General features: G+C 36.3%; 2 protein-coding genes across 2 annotated transcripts in view; one reads left to right on the top strand and one right to left on the bottom strand.

Annotated features, from left to right (window-relative positions):
* LOC121387614 lies at positions 1 to 1,270 on the bottom strand. Its single transcript, XM_041518781.1, has 2 exons — positions 305 to 1,270; positions 1 to 114 (listed from the first exon to the last, which is right to left on the bottom strand). Exons 1-2 carry the CDS (start codon positions 1,268 to 1,270, stop codon positions 1 to 3), a joined length of 1,080 nt encoding a protein of 359 aa, XP_041374715.1.
* A 17,894-nt stretch (positions 1,271 to 19,164) lies between these two features.
* LOC121387431 (puromycin-sensitive aminopeptidase-like) overlaps positions 19,165 to 27,885 on the top strand; it is a 51,314-nt gene continuing 42,593 nt past the window's right edge. Inside the window, exons 1-3 of the mRNA XM_041518542.1 lie at positions 19,165 to 19,328; positions 25,102 to 25,177; positions 27,417 to 27,502. Of these exons, the coding sequence (XP_041374476.1) occupies positions 19,206 to 19,328; positions 25,102 to 25,177; positions 27,417 to 27,502 (285 nt within the window). The 5' untranslated portion in view covers positions 19,165 to 19,205. The remainder of the gene's footprint in view (positions 19,329 to 25,101; positions 25,178 to 27,416; positions 27,503 to 27,885) is intronic.

Below are 27,885 nucleotides of genomic sequence, written 5' to 3'. Positions count from 1 at the left end.
TTATTCGCCATCGGGAGGAAGTATGGGAGTTATCTTTGGCTTTGGTGGTGGTCGTTTTGTTCCTGGATAATCAAGTGATGAGACTTCCATCTCATCACCTCCATCATCCAGAGCCTGAAACATATTACTTGTTGTTAAGTTCTGTTCGGCTTTTTTAAGCCTCCCAGAGGTGTGATCCTTCTTCACTGGTTTGCTTTTTAACTTGGGTAGGCTGGGAACTGGCATCCCAGTACTCAACCCAACTGATGATTTGTTTGTGTCCAAGGACACCTGTGTGGAGGTGGTAACATTGGCAGGAGCTTACTTCTTTTTCTGAGCTGCCTCCTTCTGCTGCTGAGCAGCTTTTGCAGTTTTCTTCTCCACGTTTACAACATCGGATAGTTTTTGTGTACTTTGCATCATCGCATTGCCACGTCAAGTCTGTATTTACTGAAATACTTCTGGTGGAGACCTTCACTGCAGCAGCAACAGCATATGATGCTGCTACTCTAGCAGGTTGAAATCTCTCCACCAGTTTTCTGGCATCAGCAAAGGTTAGACGTTTCTCAACCCTAACCTCCTGAACCTTCTTTTCCTTTTTCCACATCGGGCACTCTCTCGAGTACGCGAAATGATATCCCTTGCAGTTTGTACATACAAGGTCTTTTTTGCAAGTTTTACTGTCGTGGTCAAACTGACCGCAACGAGCACATGTCAGTTTGCCTCGACAGGTATTTTGACCATGGCCATATTTCTGGCATTTGAAACATCGAAGTGGATTAGGAATGAAAGGCTCAACAGGAATGTTGAGGTATCCAGCCTTAATCGAATGTGGAAGGGTAGGAGTACTGAATGTTAGAATAAAGGTATTCGTTGGAACTAATTCGTTGTTCCCCCGAACCTTTATTCTCCTGACGACTGTGACATCTTGTGAAGTAAGATTGTCACAGATTTCCTCATCATTAACACCTTCCAAATCTCGGCATCTGATAACTCCCTTCGAGGAGTTGAGAGAAGTGTGTGGCAGTACGATGATGCGAATGTTGGCTAGAATAGTCGACTTGAGAAGACATTTAGAATGCTTTTCTGTCGAACATTCGACCAACAGCGATCCGTTTTTCATTTTTGTAACATTTTTTGGCTCCCCGGCTAGACCGACGAGCCCCTTTTGAATTGCAAAAAGTGACAGTTTTTTCAAGGCCCCGTCATCAGTGGAACTGATGACGAGGAACCTTGGCCAATTTGAAGAGATCACACGTGATTTCTTCGTAATGGATTTTGAGGCAGTCATGGACTCTTCATCAAAAGATGAGGAGTCCGAAACATCGGTGTGGACCCTTTTCAGGGCCCCATCTGTTGTTTTTAATTTAGTAGTATTCATGTTAAATGAATCATTATTCGTCATCCATGCCCCCCACCCACCACAGAGTCCAGCAAGGGGACACAATGCTGCGGATAACCAGCAGACATACATGCCAGGGATACATGGTTAATATACGCAGGCAAAGTAAAGAAAAAACGTTAGTTTACCCGATTGACCCTAGCCACCGCCCCAAGAGCAAATAATACAAATGGTATTCTCAGCAATGTTCGTTCGTGACAAATTAAACAAAAGAGGGGTTGGTTTGCTCTTGAGCTTGACGTGACCAGCCGATTGATCAGGTCGGGCCTTCCTGACCACCCGTCTAGGTGAACTCCAGGCCAAAGTGATGTATTGCCAGAAGTCATACCTGCAGGTATGCCCCAACTCAAGCACCAGGATCCCATCGTCCATTTTCACGGGTCGCACCTCACGGCAAACAAGGCGCCTCATACGAGGAGATGTGCATTTATTGGCCATTCTATAAAAGAATGTTCACCCCTGCACCACGGTGAGGTTAATGCACACGCAGGGGAGAAATGACGTGGAGGCAAGGAATCTCGCTAAAAAAGAATCCAACCTGGTGGTGCAGGCTGTCGAAACGAGAAGCGTTCCAGCGTTCAATCAGTTCCAATGGCCGCATACATCCCAGTACAAAACTTCATTTCACTGACAAAAACAACGAAATGAAGGACCCCCAAGTCGAGCACACGAAAGCACGTGGTGTAACAATACATCGAACTATCGATATATCGCGGTAGTCAGTGTCTGGATGGAAATGCATCGATAGTTAATTCAACTATCGATAACTAATAATAAGTTGATCTTTCTGCAAAAACATTGGACACCATAGAAAATAAAGCATAACAATAATGTGGGGTCTTTATATTATAAATTTATTAATATGATTTCACTACCTTGTGACATTATTACAAATAACTAAGTACAAACACAGACATACACACAAACACAAACACAAACACACACACACGCATACATACACATACACGCATACATACATATATATGTATATGTTTATATACATGTATATATACATCATATTACATGTATATATACATGTATGTATATGTATATATATATATATATATATATATATATATATATATATTAGAAGATTGAAGTAAATAGTTTTGCGAAATATCTATATTAATTACTGTTTTCAAGCGATTTAAGAATTCACGATACTAATGCAATACTATTGCAATAGTACTATATTACTATTGCAATACTATCACAATAGTAGTTTAACTATCGCAGTACTATTGCAATAGTAAAACTGATCGCAATAGTTATCCCTAACTCTTATGCAGTGTATATTCCGACTGTGACCCGCCGAATTAAGAGTTAATTAAATGCAAAACAGAATTTATTATCCAAGTGAGAACGAGGAATATAATAAAATATTTACACCAGTCCTCATGATGTTGTTGCTGGGGGTTTTTTCCATCCATTTCATTTGCATTTAGACGTTGGAAGCAGGTGCGAAGAATGGGGAGCCACCTCCCCAAACTCAAAGAACGTTTATGGCATGTCATTATATAACTGGTTTCCCTTCCTGTTGCTGGCATGAATCACTGGGTGTCTTTGATACAGGGTTAATTAATTACTTCCACGGGCATCTGTAGGCGCGGATCCAGAGGGTGGGCCGAGGGGGTCCGGACCACCACAACCCTCCTGCTCAGGACAAATTTGTTTTCACTTATTTTAAAGGTCTACATTTATCAAAAACGTAAATCACTATTGTTTGTGATCTACGTGTACCTTTTACAATATATATGAAGTATCAATAAAATAAATTTAAAAAAATGTACCCGTTTTTAATATATTCGCAATAAAAAGTCGCGTTTTCCCCATCGCTTGCCAAAAAAGCCTCTGAACTCCAAAGAGTCAAGTCACGCGACCCCGTGACGGGCTAACCGGCATAACAGGAACGGGTGATTCGCAGCCTTTCGGTCATTTTACATGGAAGTGGAACACGTGTATTTTAAAAACGCGAAAATGTTATTCTATTGAATTAAATTGTATGTTTGGAATATTATTTTGAAGATATCTTTCAAATGTGAAACATGGTGAACCATTGTTTGGTGTATGGATGTACAAAAGCTGCAGTTAAAGGCAAAAGAAGTTTACATATTTTTCTAAAAGACAAACCAACATTGTTTGTACGGAAGCAGTTATTAAACCGAACACGTGCGTATTGGAAAGGACCGTCAAGATGGGATTCGATTTGCAGTGACCACTTCACACCTGGGGATTACGACAATTATCTTATATATATATATATATATATATATATATATATATATATAATATATATAATAATATATATAATATAATATATAATAATAATAATAATAATAATAATAATATATATGGCACCAAAACTTTTGTTAAAGAACTTGTCTGTTCCAAACCTGTATCCCCCCCCCCCCCCCCCCGTTCAGCCTATTTGCAGCCCCGGAGACAAAAACAAAGCCCGAATGTTAATGCCGAGGTGTACATTGTTCATATTTGGCACAAAGATACACCTCAACACGATGCATTTATATATGTTAAAAAAAAAAAATGTAGGAACAATATTTTTTTAGAAGAAAATCGCATTTTACATAACGATATCCCGAACATCGACCGAAGACAAAAACAGATCGGCCTACCGAATGTTAATGCGATTTTTTCTAAAAAAAAAATTTGTCCTACATTTATTGTTTTAACATGTACAGTCAGACCTCGTTACAACCACCGTCGATACTGCGACATTTACACCATCCGACCACAAATTGTTAGGAACAAACGCAAATTAGGAACAAACGTGCATCTGGCGTCTGAAAACACCTCTTTACAAGGACATTACATAATCACAGATACCGTAGCATATTGTCAGTACACACACAACCACTTAGATTCCTTAATCTCGTAGTGATCCGACTGTGTCACATGCTGTCCGAGCTACCGATGTCTGCGAAATCTATAGACATGTATTGCTTTTGCAAATAAGCCTTTAAGTTAACCAATTAAAGGATTAACTTCGAACAATAAAATCTTCCATTTTCATATTTTGTAAACGAAACAGGTACCAATTGTAGATGTCTGTAACCAAGTAATGATTAGACTGACGATGAACGCACCTTGTTTAATATATTTAATGATGTTTTTAAAAAAACATATTTAATGTATGTACGTGTATACTATTTGTTGTTTTTAATAATAATTACAATACATTAATTATTTAAATGCTATCCAGTCATCAGTTAATATTAATTAGTATTTTTTCTAAAAAATATTTTTCTTACATTTATTTTTTTAACATATATAAATGCATCGTGTTGAGGTGTATCTTTGTGCCAAATATGAACAATGTACATCTCGGCATTAAAGGGACACACCCTAGTTACGTTTATTTGTTAACCATTACGGCGTTGTTTTTCGCTATTAAACCCCATTTTTCACAAATAAAATTACTTTATTTACATTTTATTATTTAGAATACACATTTCCATTCACCTGAAGTGCTTTTTGGTAATCCTGATGTTTGTAAAACCACGAAATGCATTTTTTGCATTTTTTCACAAAACGTGTTGTCGAGAAAAACCGTTAAGCAAGCGAGGTTCAATCTATTTTTAATGTCACAGACGTTGGTATATCACGTGACCGTTATCATTTTGGTTCGGTTTGTTTTCTCGTGCACGGTTCGCGCAATCAACATCCGATTTGTTGTTGTTCATTTGTGAGATTTTTCTTCACAGTTCGTGAACATTTTCAGTAACAATAAAGTTCAGACAAGTAAGTGTCTCAATACTAAACGTTACAAACCCTTAAAACCAATAATTTTGCAAAGTCTTACGATATCTGGAGAGGGGATACAACCAGGACAGAACAGTTGGAACATATCCAGGAGAGGTGAAACGAACGCACCCCAAGTCTGTGAAATTTGTCGTGACGTAGGCATTATTGTGCTTCTACCGGTGACATCAGAATACTAACTTTCAAAATTATTTCAAGCAATTGGGACATGGGGATTCCCATGGTATTTATCGATATAAAACCTGCTTTTTCACTCCATGTGATAAAAACGTGATCTAAGTGTTTTACAGGTTTGTAGATTAACCAAATTATAATTTATTTTCGCTGGATGGAACTAGGGTGTGCGGCTTTAACATTCGCGCTTTGTTGTGTTTTTTTACCCCCGGGCGACGTCCGGACTCCGTGCTGCAAATAGGCTGACCGCATTTGGCTCTACGGATCATCGCTGGTGTACCACGGTTCAAACGGATAGGGACGTACCCCGAACGGATTTTCTCCTTCTTCCTCACCAGTCGAGGTAGCATTAGAATAAATAGACAAATGATACAAGTCCGAAATGTCCAAACTAACGTCCGATAAGAATGAGCTATTTTCCGAAGAATCATTACATGTTGTCGCCATGCTAACCTATTAATGAATGAGTGGAATTCACCTGATGCTACGTCACAGGTCAGATGCAGGTCAAATCGACTGGATCAGTGTTTTTTTCCCCGAACGTTTTACAAAAAGTCGCTTTATTAATAATTGGGGTGGTATTTTTTTTTTTTTATGGTTAATAATGTAATCTTTATGTATTTTGTTATGTACTGTGTATTAATAATGTGCCATGACTGTGGACCTTTAATGAATGAGTGAGTAATGCATTGAGTACCTGCGGCACTCTTCAATATTTTTGTATTTAATTAGTTTAAAACGCCCCTTCCCCCTGCAAAATAACATATTCTGGATCCGCGCCTGTCGTGTGCAGGAAATCGTGCTGACGTGGGGAAAGTCTAGTGTGGCGAGAAAAGATTTTAGGGGGTGTCAAGTTATGCTCCCCCCAAAAAAAAAACATTGAAAAAAAAGAAGAAAATGTTTCTTGGACCCACCCATCTTCGGACTCTGCACACGCGCTTAGGCAATTATTGTTGGGTGTTCCAGGGTGATGACCTGTATGTCTAGTCCAAACCGTTCAATGAAATTAACACAAGTGTACATATGTACCGATTTAAAGTTAGTTTGTTTTGTTTAACGACACCATTAGAGCACATTAATCATCGCAGCTATTGGATGTCAAACATTTGGTAATTCTGAACTATAATCTTAGCGAGGAAAATAAAGAAAGAAATGTTTTATTTAACAACGCACTCATCACATTTTATTTACGGTTATATGGCGTCAGACATATGGTTAAGGACCACACATTTTGAGAGGAAACCCGCTGTCGCCACTACATGGGCTACTCTTCCGATTAACAGCAAGGGATCTTTTATTTGCGCTTCCCACAGGTAGGATAGCACAAACCATGGCCTTTGTTGAATCAGTTATGGATCACTGTCGGTGCAAGTGGTTTACACCTACCCATTGAGCCTCGCGGAGCACTCACTCAGGGTTTGGAGTCGGTATCTGGATTAAAAATCCCATGCCTCGACTGGGATCCGAACCCAGTACCTACCAGCCTGTAGACCGATGGCCTAACCACGACGCCACTGAGGCCGGTTCTCTTAGAGAGGAAACCCGCTACATTTTTCCATTACTAGCAAGTGAAATTTTATATGCACCATCCACGGACAGGATAGCACATATATCACGGCCTTTGATATATACCAGTCGTGGTGCACTGGCTGGAACGAGAAATAGTTAAATGGGCCTACTGATGGGAATCAATTCTAACCCGACCACGCATCAAGCGAGCGTTTTACCACTGTACCATTTGTAAGAAGCCCAAACTGGATTTTGTCTAGGAACATTTTTTTTTAGGAAATAAAATGATATCTAGGAACATTTTTTTAAGGAAATAAAAAGATATTTAACCTAGTACAAATATTACTATTATTAGAACGATCAGAAACACGTTTAATATACAGCCACTAATATTTTATGCAGAAAAATATATTTGATATGTAATTACAGTCGTCAAAAAGTCTCTGTTAGTCGATAACATCTGAAACATTGCAGCAAACTCAGGAATGTCCCTTTAAACACAGGTGTTTTTAAAAACATTGTAAATGTATGTAGTTACACGCGTGTAAGACATAAACCGGCCATGTAAATTCGGCCCTTAAAGGGACATTCCTGAGTTTGCTCCATTGTAAGATGTTTCCGACTAATAAAATATTTCCATGATTAAACTTACATATTAAATACATTTTCTTGTTTAGAATATCAGTGTCTGTATATTCAATGTGTTTCTGATCGTCAAAATATTTGTAAGAAGCCCAAACTGGATTTTGTCTTCAAATAATTTCGTACGTACGAAAAAACAATATTTAGGAAATAAGATGAAATTTAACCTTGTACAAATATTAGAATGATCAGAAACACGTTTAATATACAGCAACTAATATTTGATGCAGAAAAAATATATTTGATATGTAATTACAATCGTTAAAAAGTCTCTGTTAGTCGATAACATCTTAAAAAGTGCAGCAAACTCGGGAATGTCCCTTTAACGTTTACAAGAATTTACAGCCCCACCTCGATCTATTGTTAGCCAGTATTTTATAGGATGGGGGGGGGGGGGGGTCAGCACACTGAATTTGAGTAATGTTATCCATGAGGCGACATCCAGGCAAATATGCAAGTAGCTCGGGTGTTCTTCTCTAGCGTTATTCTCTCATATAATTGAATAACGCTAGAGGACACTCGACTTAATATAAAAGGTGCAAGGAAAAAATGGTGCGATTCGTTACGCATGCTATTTGAATGACCCGCCTCCTTTAATTCGCTTTTTAAAACGGCCGTATCCTGTCTAATGCATGTACAGAACAGTGAAAAAGAGACACAAAAACCAAAGCAATTATACTAATTAAAAATAAATAAAAATAAATAAATTAATAAAGCATCTTCTGTTTTTAGCTAAAAAAAAGTCTATTGTCCTAGATTTATAAATTGCTCAAGTTAAAAAAAAAATAAAAAAAAAAATAATAATAATATATATATATATATATATATATATATATATATATATATATATATATATATATATATATATATATATATATATATATATATATATATATATATATATATATATATTAAAAGAAAGCAAGGATGTTGTTTTTAGCGTAGTCCGTTTCGGACGTAGAAAGTGAAAAATATTCACTTGGTGTGAGCCGTGCACTGTTTTTAGCGTCGCGGATTACATTTGGAAATTTAATATTAAATATATATTTTTAAAAATATAGTTTGTTAAATCGAATGTGTGATGTTTTGCACTTCGATGGTCTGAACTTTTAAACTAAAAAGGGCACTTTTTATATTTTTTGGGGTGAGGTTTGGCCTAAATGCATGTCCCTATACCCTCCTCTCACGTTAAATGCCAGTGCACGTGGAAAATATCGTCATTCAATATTTCCTAACATGCTAACAATAACAATGGCATGTATATTTAAGCTATACCGCGTCACGTGACAAACAATGGCGGCCAGGGGTCGAAGTACCCGTATGTTCGGTTCCGAGAATACCAGGTTAGTGTTGCCTTCAACTTCCCTTACTTTAGTGCTCTCTGGCAACGGTAAATATTTCCTGAACTACCACCAACGAAAAAAAGAAAAAAGCGCCAACAGTCTGTTTCTTTATGTTTGTTACGCTTTCGTACATCAATTTTGAATAATATAATAAAATCCACCGGCGAACAGTCTACTCTCACTTTCGAATTCCCTGTATCATTGCAGTATCATGTATGCTATATTTTTAACTTGAACTTGAAACGTTTTGTCTTTGTGGTTTTATTTTTGGTTAATTATTTGTGACTACATAAACACTAACTTATGCATTTTTACTCTCATGTCAGTTTGGTGACTCGTCCCATTAGGCATAAACTTGTGTCTTTAGTTCGTCGTAAATTCTGTGCAGACCACGCTTGCGTTATTAAAGTTGCCGACACACATTTGCCGGCAACAGTTAAGCGTCAAACATTTCAAAAGACGTGTCGCTCCTCGCGTTTTTATAGTCAATGTTCGTTTTTGTTACGTCGGAACATTTTTACCCAAACATGTGTTAAAGGTATTTGGTCTTCATGCTGTTCTGTGGTATTTGTGATTGAAATGTGGTTCACTGGTTGCTGTGTTTTACTTTTAGTCGGATACATCTTCCATCAAAATGAAGGAGCTAGGCCCCATTCCACGAAGTGATCTTAGCCCTAAGATTACCGTAGGCGCATAGCTACCCTATGCACTTAAGTTGATCGTAGCCCTAAGATTACCTTAAGCGCATAGGTACCTTATGTATTTAAGTTGATCTTAGCCCTAAGATCGCTTTGTGGAACGGGGCCCAGGACAAATTGCAGGGCTCAAACTTAACGGCAGCACTGACGACAATTGCCATCATTGAGATATAAATTGCTGTAGGTAGAGAGCATCACCAAAGGTACCTTTATGCCGTCGGTAAAGCTGACTAAAGCTCCTCAACAATGGCGAAATGTATATACCTGGTGTATATTATCTGCCAATATTTAACATTTGCACATTTAAAAGATGTCTACATATAACAAGATAGCCTTTCAGTCAGGTTTATTTGCTGCAAATGTCACTTTTAAAAAAATTGCCACAGGCAGGCATAAAATTGCCGTCGATGTACTGTTTCACCCATTGCAATTCTGTTAAAGATTCTTAAGTTCGAGCCCTGAACTTGCCCAGGTGGTTGGTCAACTTACCCCACAAATGTTATCAACTTGCCCCAGTGATTGGTCATCTCGCTCCTCAAATGTTAACAACTCTCTCCTCCCCCCCCCCCCCAATTTTTTTATATTTTTTATTAAATTGCCAACTTGCCCCAGACATTGGTTAACGTACTTTAACACAATCCATCTAAGTGAAATGGCCTTGCCCTCTAATTTGCGGAATTCGAGACCTGCAGACTCTAAAACAATTTTAAGTTCTTACAATAAACCGTCATTTAACCAATTTTATTTATGAGACCACTTCATGTCGACCTGGACTAATAAAATACATAATCAAACTGTACCAAGCTCATCATCATTAATGTATTACAGGTAATTTGATATTACAGGGACCCCAATATTAAGACCAGTTTTAATAACTCATAACTCAAACAAGTGGTTGTAATAGTGGAGTTTCACTGTAATATTATAATTAATAAATAAAATGATACGTCAAAGTAGTAATGTACATTTTTAATGATATCGTAACAATTATGGACAGTAAAGTAGGACTCGGATGAGTTGGTAATTTTTTGTGGGTGAGTTGGTAGGGGAAAGTTGACCAGCATTTATTGATGGCAAATCTATCGGACCAGCTTTGTTTTTGATTGAAATGGTAAAAACAACTAATTTCTTCACTTCAAGCACGTTTTCTGCATGGTTTGGCTGAATGCACAGGAGATGGTTTTCGGGATCGAACCCCCTCCTGGCTCAAGCAGATTTAGTTTTTTCATAAATTTTTCCAGAGGAGCATGATTCAGCCCCCCCCCCCCCCCCCCCATAAACTTTTCTTGCACAGTCTAGACCCTCCGCTCTATAAATTCCTGCACATACACCTGATGCAGCCGAGGCCTTTAAGAATTAAAACCATTTATAGGTTACAGCCCTGAGTAAAATTTTAATTTTTGTAGTGCATAGCAAATATTGCCTTCAGTTTAATACCAAAAAAAATGTCTTCAAAGGAGTGGCATCAAGGCAACTAAAGCTGTATCCTAACTGGACGAGAGCGGTTATTTTAGAAATCTTTAATTTCATTTGCTGTATCCTAACTGCTTGCATGCGCCGCGACACATTTATCCATTGCGTCGTACACATGTTGTTAGGATACGGTCATTGAAATCAATGATTTGTAAAATAAACGCCAGCGGCCGGTTAAGATACAACTTTACTTATACCAATATCAAAAAAAAATTATGCAATAAATAAAAAGAATATAAATATGTACAAAAAAAGGGAAAAGAGAACACTATTTGTTTCTTGCAAAGTAAAAAGATGCAGTCTAGCTCAGTCGGTAGAACGCTCTCCTCAGATGCTTGGGTCGTAGAATCGAAGGAAAGAAATGTTTTATTTAACGACACACGCAGCACATTTTATTTACGGTTATATGGCATCAGACATATGGTTAAGGACCACACAGATATTGAGAGAGGAAACCTGCTGTCGCCACTTCATGGGCTACTCTTTTCGATTACCAGCAAGGAATCTTTTGTATGCACCATCCCACAGACAGGGTAGTACATACCACAGCCGTTGATATACCAGTCGTGGTGTACTGGCTGGAACGAAAATTAGCCCAGTGTGCCCACCAACAGATCGATCCCAAACCAACCGCACATTAAGCGATCGCTTTACCACTGGGCTACATCCCACCCCTTGTAGATCTGAATCACCAAGGTGGATATATTAGATTTTCTCCCATTCCAACCAATGACCCCCTGATTCTCCCCCTCCCTGGATCTGCCTAAAATTGTAACTGTTACATCCATATACAGGTCTTAAATCCTGTGGTATATTCAATAGGATGCTGAGGCTGAACAAAAAAAGCATTAGGATTTGGTTTAAGTGTTCACAAAAGAAATGAGATGTGTTTTAATTGTATGGGTGTATACTCAATTTTGTACATTTTAAATAGACCTCATACTGTTCAGTTATGGTTATTTTCTCACTTAATAAAATGCTGGAGGGATTCAGTTACAAAATTGCTGTCAGTGGGCCGTGACCTATTCTTAATTTCAGTCTTGCTATGCAAGTGATATACTGACACATGTTACACGCTGACACACATACACCAACATGAGGTAGTGTTATAGCCTAAGGGTAGATAACTGAAAAAAAATGTAATCAACTTATATTGATTTCTTGCATGTCTTGTTACCAAGCAAATGTAATTATTATGAAAATAGCCCTGTCGATAAGAATATATTCTGACATTTGAATGGTGGTGTGTAACCGTATAATCTTCGAGTTTTGTGCTGTGAACAGTTATGATGTTATAGTGAACTAAATCAGTTTTAGAAACACAGAAAATTTTCAGACCTCGTCCAGAGAACATTTTGTTTTCTAAATATTGATTAGATATATTTGTATTTGAAAATTGACTTGCAACTACTGTTTAATGTTTTAAAATTGTGTAGCGATCTCTGAAATTTATGGGGGCAGGATTTAGCTCAGTCGGTTGAGTGCTCGCTCGAGGTGCTTGCGTCGCAGGGTCGAACCACAGTGGATCCATTCAGCTGATTGGGTTTTTTCTCGTTCCAACCAGTGCACCACAACTGGACAAAGGTTGTGGTATGTGTTTTCCTGTCTGTGGAAAAGTGCATATAAAAGATCCCTTTCTACATTAGAAAAAATGTAGCTGGTTTCCTCTGATGACTACGAGTCAGAATAACCAAATGTTTGACATCCAATAGCTGATGATTAATTAATCAAGGTGCTCTAGTGGTGTCGTTAAAAAACCCAAAACAAACTGAAATTTATGTATTTTCGCTTCCGTTGTTTAAGGGATGGTATCATTCTCGCTCCCCTTTTTTTTTTAGTTCCCTTTAACGTGAATTTAGAGAGAAAAAGAGCACTACAATAAGGATTACGGAAGGAATGAAGGAAATGTTTTATTTAACGACGCACTCAACACATTTTATGTACGGTTATATGGTGTCGGACATATTGTTAAGGACCACACAGATATTGAGAAAGGAAACTTGTAGCCACTTCATGGGCTACTCTTTTCGATTAACAGCAAGGGATCTTTTATGTGCACCATCCCACAGACAGGATAACACATACCATGGCCTTTGATATACCAGTCGTGGTGCACTGGCTGGAGTGAGAAATAGCCCAATGGGACCACCGACTGGGATCGATCCCAGGCGGCCTGCGCATCAAGCGGACACTTTACCACTGGATTACGTCCCGCCTACACTAAGAATTAAATGTTGATGGTCAATATGGTAATACTACTAATACATGTATCTTGAGTGGCTCCCTAGGAAACACAATAAGGATTAAATGTTGATGGTCAATATGGTAATAGTACTAATACATGTATCCTGAGTGGCTACCTAGGAAACACAATAAGGATTAAATGTTGATGGTCAATATGGTAATACTACTAATACATGTATCTTGAATGGCTCCCTAGGAAACACAATAAGGATTAAATGTTGATGGTCAATATGGTAATAGTACTAATACATGTATCTTGAGTGGCTCCCTAGGAAACACAATAAGGATTAAATGTTGATGGTCAATATGGTAATAGTACTACTAATACATGTATCTTGAGTGGCTCCCTAGGAAACACAATAAGGATTAAATGTTGATGGTCAATATGGTAATAGTACTAATAATACATGTATCTTGAGTGGCTCCCTAGGAAACACAATAAGGATTAAATGTTGATGGTCAATATGGTAATACTAATAATACATGTATCTTGAGTGGCTCCCTAGGAAACACAATAAGGATTAAATGTTGATGGTCAATATGGTAATAGTACTAATAATACATGTATCTTGAGTGGCTCCCTAGGAAACACAATAAGGATTAAATGTTGATGGTCAATATGGTAATAGTACTAATACATGTATCTTGAATGGCTCCCTAGGAAACACAATAAGGATTAAATGTTGATGGTCAATATGGTAATAGTACTAATACATGTATCTTGAATGGCTCCCTAGGAAACACAATAAGGATTAAATGTTGATGGTCAATATGGTAATAGTACTAATACATGTATCCTGAGTGGCTACCTAGGAAACGCAATAAGGATTAAATGTTGATGGTCAATATGGTAATAGTACTAATAATACATGTATCTTGAGTGGCTCCCTAGGAAACACAATAAGGATTAAATGTTGATGGTCAATATGGTAATAGTACTAATACATGTATCTTGAGTGGCTCCCTAGGAAACACAATAAGGATTAAATGTTGATGGTCAATATGGTAATAGTACTAATAATACATGTATCTTGAGTGGCTCCCTAGGAAACACAATAAGGATTAAATGTTGATGGTCAATATGGTAATACTAATAATACATGTATCTTGAGTGGCTCCCTAGGAAACACAATAAGGATTAAATGTTGATGGTCAATATGGTAATAGTACTAATACATGTATCTTGAATGGCTCCCTAGGAAACACAATAAGGATTAAATGTTGATGGTCAATATGGTAATAGTACTAATAATACATGTATCTTGAGTGGCTCCCTAGGAAACACAATAAGGATTAAATGTTGATGGTCAATATGGTAATAGTACTAATACATGTATCTTGAGTGGCTCCCTAGGAAACACAATAAGGATTAAATGTTGATGGTCAATATGGTACTATTATGGTAATAGTACTAATACATGTATCTTGAGTGGCTCCCTAGGAAACACAATAAGGATTAAATGTTGATGGTCAATATGGTAATACTAATAATACATGTATCTTGAGTGGCTCCCTAGGAAACACAATAAGGATTAAATGTTGATGGTCAATATGGTAATAGTACTAATAATACATGTATCTTGAGTGGCTCCCTAGGAAACACAATAAGGATTAAATGTTGATGGTCAATATGGTAATACTAATAATACATGTATCTTGAGTGGCTCCCTAGGAAACACAATAAGGATTAAATGTTGATGGTCAATATGGTAATAGTACTAATAATACATGTATCTTGAGTGGCTCCCTAGGAAACACAATAAGGATTAAATGTTGATGGTCAATATGGTAATAGTACTAATACATGTATCTTGAGTGGCTCCCTAGGAAACACAATAAGAATTAAATGTTGATGGTCAATATGGTAATACTAATAATACATGTATCTTGAGTGGCTCCCTAGGAAACACAATAAGAATTAAATGTTGATGGTCAATATGGTAATAGTACTAATACATGTATCTTGAGTGGCTACCTAGGAAACACAATAAGGATTAAATGTTGATGGTCAATATGGTAATAGTACTAATACATGTATCTTGAATGGCTCCCTAGGAAACACAATAAGGATTAAATGTTGATGGTCAATATGGTAATAGTACTAATACATGTATCCTGAATGGCTCCCTAGGAAACACAATAAGGATTAAATGTTGATGGTCAATATGGTAATAGTACTAATACATGTATCTTGAGTGGCTCCCTAGGAAACACAATAAGGATTAAATGTTGATGGTCAATATGGTAATACTACTAATACATGTATCTTGACTGGCTCCCTAGGAAACACAATAAGGATTAAATGTTGATGGTCAATATGGTAATAGTACTAATACATGTATCTTGAGTGGCTCCCTAGGAAACACAATAAGGATTAAATGTTGATGGTCAATATGGTAATACTACTAATACATGTATCTTGAATGGCTCCCTAGGAAACACAATAAGGATTAAATGTTGATGGTCAATATGGTAATAGTACTAATACATGTATCTTGAGTGGCTCCCTAGGAAACACAATAAGGATTAAATGTTGATGGTCAATATGGTAATAGTACTAATACATGTATCTTGAGTGGCTCCCTAGGAAACACAATAAGGATTAAATGTTGATGGTCAATATGGTAATAGTACTAATACATGTATCTTGAATGGCTCCCTAGGAAACACAATAAGGATTAAATGTTGATGGTCAATATGGTAATAGTACTAATACATGTATCTTGAGTGGCTCCCTAGGAAACACAATAAGGATTAAATGTTGATGGTCAATATGGTAATAGTACTAATACATGTATCCTGAGTGGCTACGTAGGAAACGCAATAAGGATTAAATGTTGATGGTCAATATGGTAATAGTACTAATAATACATGTATCTTGAATGGCTCCCTAGGAAACACAATAAGGATTAAATGTTGATGGTCAATATGGTAATAGTACTAATACATGTATCTTGAATGGCTCCCTAGGAAACACAATAAGGATTAAATGTTGATGGTCAATATGGTAATAGTACTAATACATGTATCTTGAGTGGCTCCCTAGGAAACACAATAAGGATTAAATGTTGATGGTCAATATGGTAATAGTACTAATAATACATGTATCTTGAATGGCTCCCTAGGAAACACAATAAGGATTAAATGTTGATGGTCAATATGGTAATAGTACTAATACATGTATCTTGAGTGGCTCCCTAGGAAACACAATAAGGATTAAATGTTGATGGTCAATATGGTAATAGTACTAATAATACATGTATCTTGAGTGGCTCCCTAGGAAACACAATAAGGATTAAATGTTGATGGTCAATATGGTAATAGTACTAATAATACATGTATCTTGAGTGGCTCCCTAGGAAACACAATAAGGATTAAATGTTGATGGTCAATATGGTAATAGTACTAATACATGTATCTTGAATGGCTCCCTAGGAAACACAATAAGGATTAAATGTTGATGGTCAATATGGTAATAGTACTAATACATGTATCCTGAGTGGCTACCTAGGAAACACAATAAGGATTAAATGTTGATGGTCAATATGGTAATAGTAATAATACATGTATCCTGAGTGGCTCCCTAGGAAACACAATAAGGATTAAATGTTGATGGTCAATATGGTAATAGTACTAATACATGTATCTTGAGTGGCTCCCTAGGAAACACAATAAGGATTAAATGTTGATGGTCAATATGGTAATAGTACTAATACATGTATCTTGAGTGGCTCCCTAGGAAACACAATAAGGATTAAATGTTGATGGTCAATATGGTAATAGTACTAATAATACATGTATCCTGAATGGCTCCCTAGGAAACACAATAAGGATTAAATGTTGATGGTCAATATGGTAATAGTACTAATACATGTATCTTGAGTGGCTCCCTAGGAAACACAATAAGGATTAAATGTTGATGGTCAATATGGTAATAGTACTAATACATGTATCTTGAGTGGCTCCCTAGGAAACACAATAAGGATTAAATGTTGATGGTCAATATGGTAATACTACTAATACATGTATCTTGAGTGGCTCCCTAGGAAACACAATAAGGATTAAATGTTGATGGTCAATATGGTAATAGTACTAATAATACATGTATCTTGAGTGGCTCCCTAGGAAACACAATAAGGATTAAATGTTGATGGTCAATATGGTAATAGTACTAATACATGTATCTTGAGTGGCTCCCTAGGAAACACAATAAGGATTAAATGTTGATGGTCAATATGGTAATAGTACTAATAATACATGTATCTTGAGTGGCTCCCTAGGAAACACAATAAGGATTAAATGTTGATGGTCAATATGGTAATAGTACTAATACATGTATCTTGAGTGGCTCCCTAGGAAACACAATAAGGATTAAATGTTGATGGTCAATATGGTAATAGTACTAATAATACATGTATCTTGAGTGGCTCCCTAGGAAACACAATAAGGATTAAATGTTGATGGTCAATATGGTAATAGTACTAATACATGTATCTTGAGTGGCTCCCTAGGAAACACAATAAGGATTAAATGTTGATGGTCAATATGGTAATAGTACTAATACATGTATCTTGAGTGGCTCCCTAGGAAACACAATAAGGATTAAATGTTGATGGTCAATATGGTAATAGTACTAATACATGTATCTTGAGTGGCTCCCTAGGAAACACAATAAGGATTAAATGTTGATGGTCAATATGGTAATAGTACTAATACATGTATCTTGAGTGGCTCCCTAGGAAACACAATAAGGATTAAATGTTGATGGTCAATATGGTAATAGTACTAATAATACATGTATCTTGAGTGGCTCCCTAGGAAACACAATAAGGATTAAATGTTGATGGTCAATATGGTAATACTACTAATACATGTATCTTGAGTGGCTCCCTAGGAAACACAATAAGGATTAAATGTTGATGGTCAATATGGTAATAGTACTAATAATACATGTATCTTGAGTGGCTCCCTAGGAAACACAATAAGGATTAAATGTTGATGGTCAATATGGTAATAGTACTAATAATACATGTATCTTGAATGGCTCCCTAGGAAACACAATAAGGATTAAATGTTGATGGTCAATATGGTAATACTAATAATACATGTATCTTGAGTGGCTCCCTAGTAAACACAATAAGGATTAAATGTTGATGGTCAATATGGTAATACTAATAATACATGTATCTTGAGTGGCTCCCTAGTAAACACAATAAGGATTAAATGTTGATGGTCAATATGGTAATAGTACTAATACATGTATCTTGAGTGGCTCCCTAGTAAACACAATAAGGATTAAATGTTGATGGTCAATATGGTAATAGTACTAATACATGTATTTTGAATGGCTCCCTAGGAAACATTTTGTTCAGTATTACGTCGTGATTCACTTCGCAAATTTTAGATATCGCTACACAATTATTCTAAAATGTTAAATACCTAGTACCGTACTTGCTACTAAATTTTCAACCAATTACTAATGTCACTAATCAAATTTGTTTAAACATAATGTTTCCTGCTCCCCATTATCTAAGTTAAAGGAGCAATTGATCACTCCCCGCGATTGGTTTCAAAGCAAGATCCGGTTTTAACCAAAATTGCCAGATGACGTAAAGAGGACTGGCTACCTTTCTTCCTTTATATTTACGATCGGGATGTAGTCCAGTTGTAAAGTGCTCTCCTGATGCACAGTCAGTCTAGGATCTATCTAGGCTGTGGTATGTGCTATCCTGTCTATGGAATGGTACATAAAAGTTGTTCCCTTGCTGCCAATGGAAAAATGTTGCAGGTTTCTTCTCTAAGACTATATGTCAAATTACCAAATGTTTGACATCCAGTAGCCGTTCATTACTAAATGAATGTGCTCTAGTGATGTTGTTAAACTAAACAAAGTTTTAACTTTTTTCCTGTATATTTACAGCAGTACAATTTGGTTCAACAAGTTTTGGTGAAGAAGACATCATGCCAGAAAAGAAACCATTTGAACGGCTGCCAAAGGATGTTATACCCACCAATTACAACATCCGACTGAAGCCAAACCTGAAAACCTTCACATTCGATGGGTATGAAGAAATTGATATCCAGGTACGGGTTGTATTAGTCCCCTACCAGTCCAGCCATCTGTCCGTCTGTTCCATATACAGTTTTGCTGGCTTTTTTTCACAGTGCCTCAAGATATTGAGAGACATTTTGTGGGTAGCTTTATCATATAGAACTTTACAGATCAAGTTTGACTTTTGTAGGGATTTGCCTTGTTTTGACAGGGTTATGGCCCTTGGACTTGAATATGAAAATTTGTTTAGTAGTACTCACAAAATGCATGTAATACATTCTATTTAACACCACTAAACTGGCATTGCAACTGAATTGGTGCAAACAGTTACTGTTGACAAGGTTATTTGACAGTATTACCTAGTAGTGGGGAGGAGGAGGGGAAGAAGGTGAGAAAGCATGGTAGCATTGGATAGCAAGGTGGCAAAACAGGGCAAAAGTTGTAATCGCTCGTCAGAAAATTAAAAAAACCCATCTGTTAGCTAGTGTCATCTATTTTTTGGAAAACTGCGTGCAGTGAAAAATCCCTGACTACCTAGATGTACGTCATACCGGTATGTGCATGATGGTAATGTTCTAAACAGCTTTCCCTCCGTCATTCAACGTGTCCAGCTATTTTCTTCATGACTACCATCACTTTCGTTATAAAACACTACCTACGTTGGCACGTCACCAACATATTTACAATTTACGGACATTTGTACGCGTCATAATATTCGGTGTTTGTAGCGCGTAACAGAACTTTTATGAGTAGTTTCTTAGAATATTATATTATATACCGATGCAATTTAATGACACTGGTGAAAACAAAATATGTTTTAAAAATAAAAATAAACGTGTGTCATGATAAGCGTACGAGCAAAACCTCAAATTCGGGCAAAAATGGAAGAGATATTCGGGCAATATGTGCTACCTGATACAGTGTTCGAGATTAACGGTATCCCGATATCCCGGGGATACCAGAATTTAATTTTGGATACCAGACTTCAAGAACCCAGTATCCCACTGGGATGCCATATAATACTAAATTCTCAGGTGGGATACCAGATTTTGGAATGTTAGTATCCAATTGGGATACTGGCCAAGAAATTTAATCTCGAACACTGTGATACCTTTTTACCATATATTTCCATCATTCTACCATCAAAATCCATGTAAAAATGCGTAGTGATTTGTTTGCAACCCTATATAGCTGTTTGGTAGTAATACTAATATGAATAAATTATGTTATCCAGATTCGGTCATTTTCATTTAATTCGGGCAAAAAACCAGCCTGACACCACACACACACACACCCCCCCAAAGAAACAGGAGCCCGTACGCCTATGGGTGTCATGAAAATCTCTCTCACCGCTACTCCAAGCCAATCGGAATAAATCGGCTGATTACGGATTTTCCGCGGAGTTCGACACTTCTTTCAGACTGATTCGAGTCTATTAATAACAAAATGACCGCTATAAACTGTGCAGCTACCGTTAGATTGATTAGTTTAAAATCCAATTTGCCTGTCACTAGTATTTTGCATGTAGTATTATTAACATGCACCGCGGTGCACGAGATCTCGTGACAATCGTGTTCTCGTTACTATGAATAGCATTTTACAGAATTCATAATTTCCAACGAAGAATCGAAACTAGCTTAATTTTTATTTTCGCCTGGCAGCTTTAAAGTTAGTCCTAGCACACAAAAAGTATATTTTTGTACTTATGATAGGATGATTTATAGAGAAAAGCTACAAAACTCACTCATCTTAGATTCTCGTTTGATTATCGTTGCCCATTAACCTTTTCATTTTTATCTAACTATTGAAGAAAATCATTCGTGTAATCAGTAAAACCACACGAACGACATATTGGTTGTTTGAAATATTCAAATTTTGTGCCTTGCAAAATGTGATAAACACTAACATTTAAAGGCATACTGTCACGGATTTAAAGTGCTGTTCCAGATGTATGATGTATTGAGCTATATCAATCAAGATATTATTTAATATGATTAGAAAATTATTTTTAAAAATTTTAAAAAATTATATACGGTATATTTTCTATTTAAAAATATTCCCCTGAAAAACAGAACCAGCTGAATTCGTTTCGGGAATTTCCGTAAGATTTGATCCGTGACGTCATGAAGGGAACTCCTTTCGATAGTTAGCGCCATTGTTCATTGCTTCTTTTGTGTTTATTATGGTTAAACGACGTGTTGGTGGCGGCTGTAGCAATACAAAAGCCGATAAATTTAGTCTTCACGCATTTCCTAGTAATGTTGCTGTGAGAAAGCTGTGTGTGAATTTGATTAAAACAACATGGAAATACTGGACAGGAAGAAAATGCCGGAGACCGTTGCAACAGCAGACACTTTAGTTTCGATTCATCCGAACTGGCTTGTCGGCTTAAGCGAGATATGGCAATACCATGTGTTATGGCTTTAAAAAAAAGATGCCGTACCAACAATTTTTCTGCGACACAAAACAAATGACAACAAGCCGACGCCATCCACGCCGAAACGACCTTGGGGTGCATATCGTCAATGTCCCAAATTGCGTTATGCTTTCAACTCCGGTCAGTTTGTTTTCTCATGCACGGTTCGTGCAATCATCGAGATCCGATTTGTTGTCGTTTGCATCTCGTTCGTTTGTGAGATTTTTCTTTACAGTTCGAGAACATTAAAACAATAAAGTACAGACAAGTAAGTATCTATAGCCTAGTCCGTCCCATCCTACAAAAATGTAGGGTTTTTTTTGTAAAAAAGAAAAGAAAATACATTAAATTAATTTTACTATACCTTCCCACAGAGAAAACCTTTTTTCATACTGTGGAATGTGCTATAAGTTATTTATTTCTGAGCAGACTGTTTTCACAACTGCACACAAAAAATAGTATTGTTTTGTTATTTCCAAAACACTTGCTTTTTTTTTTACGTCAAACTAAACTGAAATTATTCACACCAAAAAACATCTTCATAGATGGATGGGACGGACTAAAAGTCGTTTTTGTTTATTTTTTTTAAATTAAAATAAGTTATTTATTTCTGAGCAGACTGTTTTCACAACTGCACACAAAAAAATAGTATTGTTTTGTTATTTCCAAAACACTTTTACTTTTTTTTTTACGTCAAACTAAACATAAATTATTCACAAAAACCCCCATCTTCATAGACTAAAAGTCGTTTTTGTTTATTTCTTAAAATTACCGATATCGGGTCCACTTGACTCGTAGAATTCAAGAGTTATTTATCGTCTTTTCTACTACATCACAAGTATTAGAATATACAGTGTAGCAAAATAATTCGCACGAAAATCTAAAGAACAAAACAAGAATAAAAGTTGTAAATTAGTGGTAAGCTGTCTCCACGACCATTTTCATCATCATCTGTCAGGCCGGTGGTTCGTCGGAAGATGTTCCAGGTTCACACTGATACGGCATTATTTGTTGTGTTGCACAAATATTAGTCCAGTCGTCATTACTACACTATTCATCATCGAAAGAAGAATCGCATGATCAATGAGCTTGGCAGTCGCTGTCGGTCCCACTTTCGCTTGCGCTGGCAGTCATCTCGTGGTAGGTTTCAGTGAAGCGCGTTCCCTTCGTGACGTCACGGCTATTTACAGGCAAATGTTTTTACCGAGAATTTTACTCGGTCGTTTCCGGCAGTGTTCTACGGGAGTGATGTTTTAATACTTTTATGGGGCATTTTTGTAATTATTGATTTACATATCGGTGTAAAATATTATTGCAATGAATTAAGAAAGCATTTAATTATGGAATTTGAAATTTTAGTGTATGGTCTGGCACAGCACTTTAAGGACCTTATTTCTGTAATAATGGATATTAAACTAAAAATTACATTAATTGTTGGAAACCAAATCTAGCTATTGCATCACCTTAACTGAACCATGATGGAGTGAAATCCATGTCAACCCTCTCGGCAATTTTAGTTTTTGAATTATGGACCATTACCATAATTCAATTATTTTTACAAAATATCATTAATAAATGGAGTATGGTGGTTATGAAGATGGTTGAATAAAGTACATTTAGGGACAAATCAAATTATTTTTGTTCAGGTAATACTTTGTTAGACCATTAAATAGGTCAGTGGTCTGTGACAATATGCCTTTAAGTGAATATAATATACCACAGGGCTTCTAGATTATGGTAGCCCCACTTCCATGGCTAGTGATATTCAGTGTTGGGCTAGTAAATAACTACTATTGCCAAGCCCGACTGCTAGTGAAAATTTGTCAAATGTTGCAGTTATGTCTATTTTGTAAATATGAATATCCTGACCTCATCCCAACCCCCAATTTAGTTTTTTAAAGCTCTATCTCCCTCTTTAGGTGACATATCTGATTATTACTATTATTTAGTCAAATTGTATTAACTTAAAGTAAAGTAGGGCTAGTGAATTTTTAATCATGGCAAGTAAATTTTTAAAATCACTGATCCCATGGCTAGTGGATTTAAAAAAAAATTCTAGAAGCTCTCTACCAATGTGTACACTCATGTCACCTTAGTCTGCGCGGCACAAAAGTCTGCGCACGTTAATTGTCGGGTTATGTTTATAAACAAACAAACAACGTTAATTTAATTCACAAAACCGTTGTTAAAACAACACATCTTGATTGTGAATATATGTATAAAACTGGTCGATAACACTTTTATTGAAAAAAAAAAACTAATGCACTAAAAGTATACTTTTGCCAGCCTCGATCAACGTCACCTGTCAACACGTATCTGTCAACGTTGTAATGATCAACCTTGCATATCAACTTACATAAATTTACATAGAAGCTTCAATACATACCTTATTGTAATTTATGAATCCATAAATGAAATGAATGTCTTATTTTATCTGTTGACATAAACATCCAAGAATACTTTGAATTTCCCTCCGAGTCACACAATGCAAAATGGCTGCACACAGACTTTGAAGATTGTACTTACAGCATAGCCTATTTTAGCTATAGTCTGTTTCAAAATTATCATTGATTGTCCTATATGTCTAACGAACACTATTTGTGCTCATTTACACAGTTAATAACAGACAATTTTTGTTGAATAATGATCAAATATGTTTACACTGGCTTTTTTTATATTGTCATTTTGTGTTGTCCAAACTAAGGAGCATGGAACATCATTTATATAAAAATTTATCTCATTTGCACAATCTAAATGTTTCTGAAACAGACTATAACAGGAAGTGTTTGTTATTTAGAACTTATAAAAGTCGGATCCATTGTTTGTTGCTGTTTTATGTAAATATTAGCGACAGAAGTGGTTGTTTTACTGTTTGCTGCGCAGACTTATGCAGGCCAGTAAATGCAGGGGGGTCCCACTAAAAATGTGCTCATTACTTGAGTTTAAAAAACATTAAAATTAAAATAACTTTAGTTATAACATGTTTATTGTTCCATTGTACTGTGGCGGTTAAAGAAATATTTTAACTTTAAAATATAACACAAATGCTTAGGTGCGCAGACTTAGGTGCCACCAGTGTATTTGTTTATATAATTAACAGTTGTTATTTTCTTTTTAATTTTTAATAACCACGAATTTATTTGTGGGGAGGGAGTACCACACTTTTACACTGGTATGGGGAGACAGGCAAATATATAATATGTAGAGACAAAAAAAATAGGTGTGATTTTGGGTGTGTGTGTGCATTTCCCAGCTCCCTCCTGGCTATGTCAGTGACATGTATGCTGCAATTAAAATTACTGTGGTTTAATTAATAAATTAATCTTACTTAATGATTTAATTGTTTACACACCAACAGTTACAGATATTTTTTATATTCTTTTATCCAGATAAAAAAGGCTACCAGTACAATCACTCTCAATTCCGCCGACATTGAAATCAAGGAAGCAGTTTTCCAGAAGGGAGGTAAGCCATTCATTATCTTACAGTGGTTGGATGTACAGTGTTCTCGCTGGGTGAAAAATAAAGGAGGGCGGCCGCTCGGCACCACACCCTTAAAAAAAAATAATAATAATAAAGGGGGGGGGGGGGGGGGTGGTCAAGTTTGGTTACCATATTGTTGTGTGTTGGTAGACTTGTGAAAAGACATACTCCTTATTTTGGCTACAAAAAAGTGCAAAAAGTAAATAAGAAATACAAACACTCGTCTTTTAACTCAACTGAAAATGATATCGGTCTGACATTCACAGAGTTTTAATATTATTATTTTTAATAAATATTTCAAGATATACGAAAAAAATTAAGATATTTGTAAAGTGATCCCCTAATGTCGGAAACATTTTTTGTTATTTCCATCTGCATCGAATGAATCGATATTATCGCCAGCTGATAAAAAGTAGTTTCGTTTTTGTAAAGGCGGTGTATATATTATTTGGCACTCAAGATAAATGATTTTAATGATAAACACTACCACTTCCGTTGTTTTGATAAGCATTCATATCCCCCCAAAATGAAAAGTTTACAATATTTTACAAAGAACTGCTGAATAAACAGAATGACAGAAATGACAGAAAGTAAACATCATCAGTTACAACCAATTTATATCTGCAACGGAGGACAAAATATCAGATGATAGTTAATGGAAACAAAGGACAGAATGACCGTTCTGATCACGTGACAAAATTATCGTTGTGTTTTTTTGTGGAAAAAAGTGTGCATTTGGAAATAGCGGAGATAGGTGCTGGAAAATAAAGAGGAGCACACAAAAATAAACGAGGGCGGAGAACGTGAAAGGAGGGCGGCAAAATGGAATGGCGGGGCGGGGCGCCCCGCTTAAATGGAGCAGCGAGAACACTGATGTAGCTCAATCGGTAAAGCGCTTGCCTCAAGTGCTTTGGTCGCAAGATCGAACCTCCTTGGTAGACCCATTCTATGATTGGTTTTTGTTGTTGGTTTTTTTTCACATCCCAACTAGTGCCCCATAGCTGGTATATCAAAGGCCATGGTATGTGCTGTCCTGTCTGTGGGAAAGTGCACATAAAATATCCCTTGCTGCTAATGGAAAAATATATTAGGTTTCCCATGAAGACTGTGTTTCGAAATTACCAAATGTTTGACATCCAATAGCCGGTGATTAATAAATCAGTATTCTCTAGTGGTGTTGGTAAACAAAGTAAACTTCTTCTTCAGCTGGTCATAGTAAATATGCATTATCTGGGTCACCACTGCAGAAGTTGACAACACAAAATAGCAGATATTTTGACTGGTTAACAGTATACATGTAATATTTCTAGATATTATGTCATACATAGATGTTCTCAATGTATCATAGAGAAAAGGGACATAACCCAGTGGTAAAGAACTTGTTTTATGCGCAGTCCCAAACGATGAGCCCACTAGGCTATGTCTCGTTCCAGCCAGTGCACCATGACTGGTGTAACATTGGCTGTGGTATGCAATATCCTGTCTGTAGGATAATGAATATAAAAGATTCTCTGCTGCTAATCAAAAAAGAGTAACCCATATCTAAAATATCAGATGGTATAAATAGTACAAAAAAGGTTCTATTTATAATTGAGTTAAAATTAATTCTATACTTTAAAAAAAATTTATGAACGTAGTTGAGATATCTCACCTGCAGTACTCAGAAGGTTCATATTACTATTTTTACTGAATGAAAATGGATACATTTGATGTCAGAATGAATGCATGAAACAGTTACACAAACATATAGTGTTTAAATAATGCACATGTATATCAATAAATAATTAATTAATTTTGTAATTTTAAGGGGTTTTTTTATTCCCTCCTGTGGTTTTGAGAGAATGAATTCCAGTAAAAAATAATCTGAAAGTCATTTTTATTTCCTCCATTGTGCCATTTTGAAAAAGATTGCCTGTAAACCAACAAATCAAATTGGAGTGGCCTAATACAGTAAATAGCTATATATTTAGTCAAGGATTGTTAAAAAAAATCATTGAAAAGGTCATGAAAAATGCCTTTAAACTGTCATGGAAAGTCATGAAAAGTCACATAATTTGGTTACTGATAAAGTGTGTGAACCCTGCCATGGAGTGGCAACAATGGGTTTCCTCTCTAATTATCTGTCTTGTCCTTACCCATATGTCCGGTGCCATATAACCATAGCTAATGTGTGCAGATTGCGTCGTTAAATAAAACAAATTACATTTTTTATTGTTTATAGGCGGAGGAGACAGCAGCACAAAGGGTGAGATAACTTACCAGAAAGACGATGAAAAAGTTGTCGTTTCCTTTTCCTCGGCACTACAGGTAAATATTTCATGGTTTTTGGTATTACAGCCCTTGCCGTTCAGAACATTGCCTCAGCGAAAGCAGTTTGCATGATCTAAAATACTCTTTGTCTCCACATTAGTATATTAAATATCTACGGTAAAACCCTTCTAAAACAGACAAACACAGGACAAAGTAAAAAGTCCAATTTATGGGGTGTTGGGTTTACAGAGGTTTTGTTCTGTATATTTTTTAAAAAGGATCCAGTCTTTGAGGAAATTACTGTTTACAGAGGGTCCAGTTTTAAGGGGTTTCACTGTGGTACTATTTCTTCACTGAAATTGAATAATTTAAAAAATGCTGACATTAATCGATTTAACTTTGACATCAGCGTTACTGAATTCTGAGGCAAATTACATGAG

This window comes from Gigantopelta aegis, chromosome 13, assembly GCF_016097555.1.
Source record: "Gigantopelta aegis isolate Gae_Host chromosome 13, Gae_host_genome, whole genome shotgun sequence".
NCBI classification, from domain to species: domain Eukaryota; kingdom Metazoa; phylum Mollusca; class Gastropoda; order Neomphalida; family Peltospiridae; genus Gigantopelta; species Gigantopelta aegis.
The sequence above is the reverse complement of the archived record's forward strand: the minus strand, read 5'-3'. Positions and strand labels throughout refer to the sequence as shown.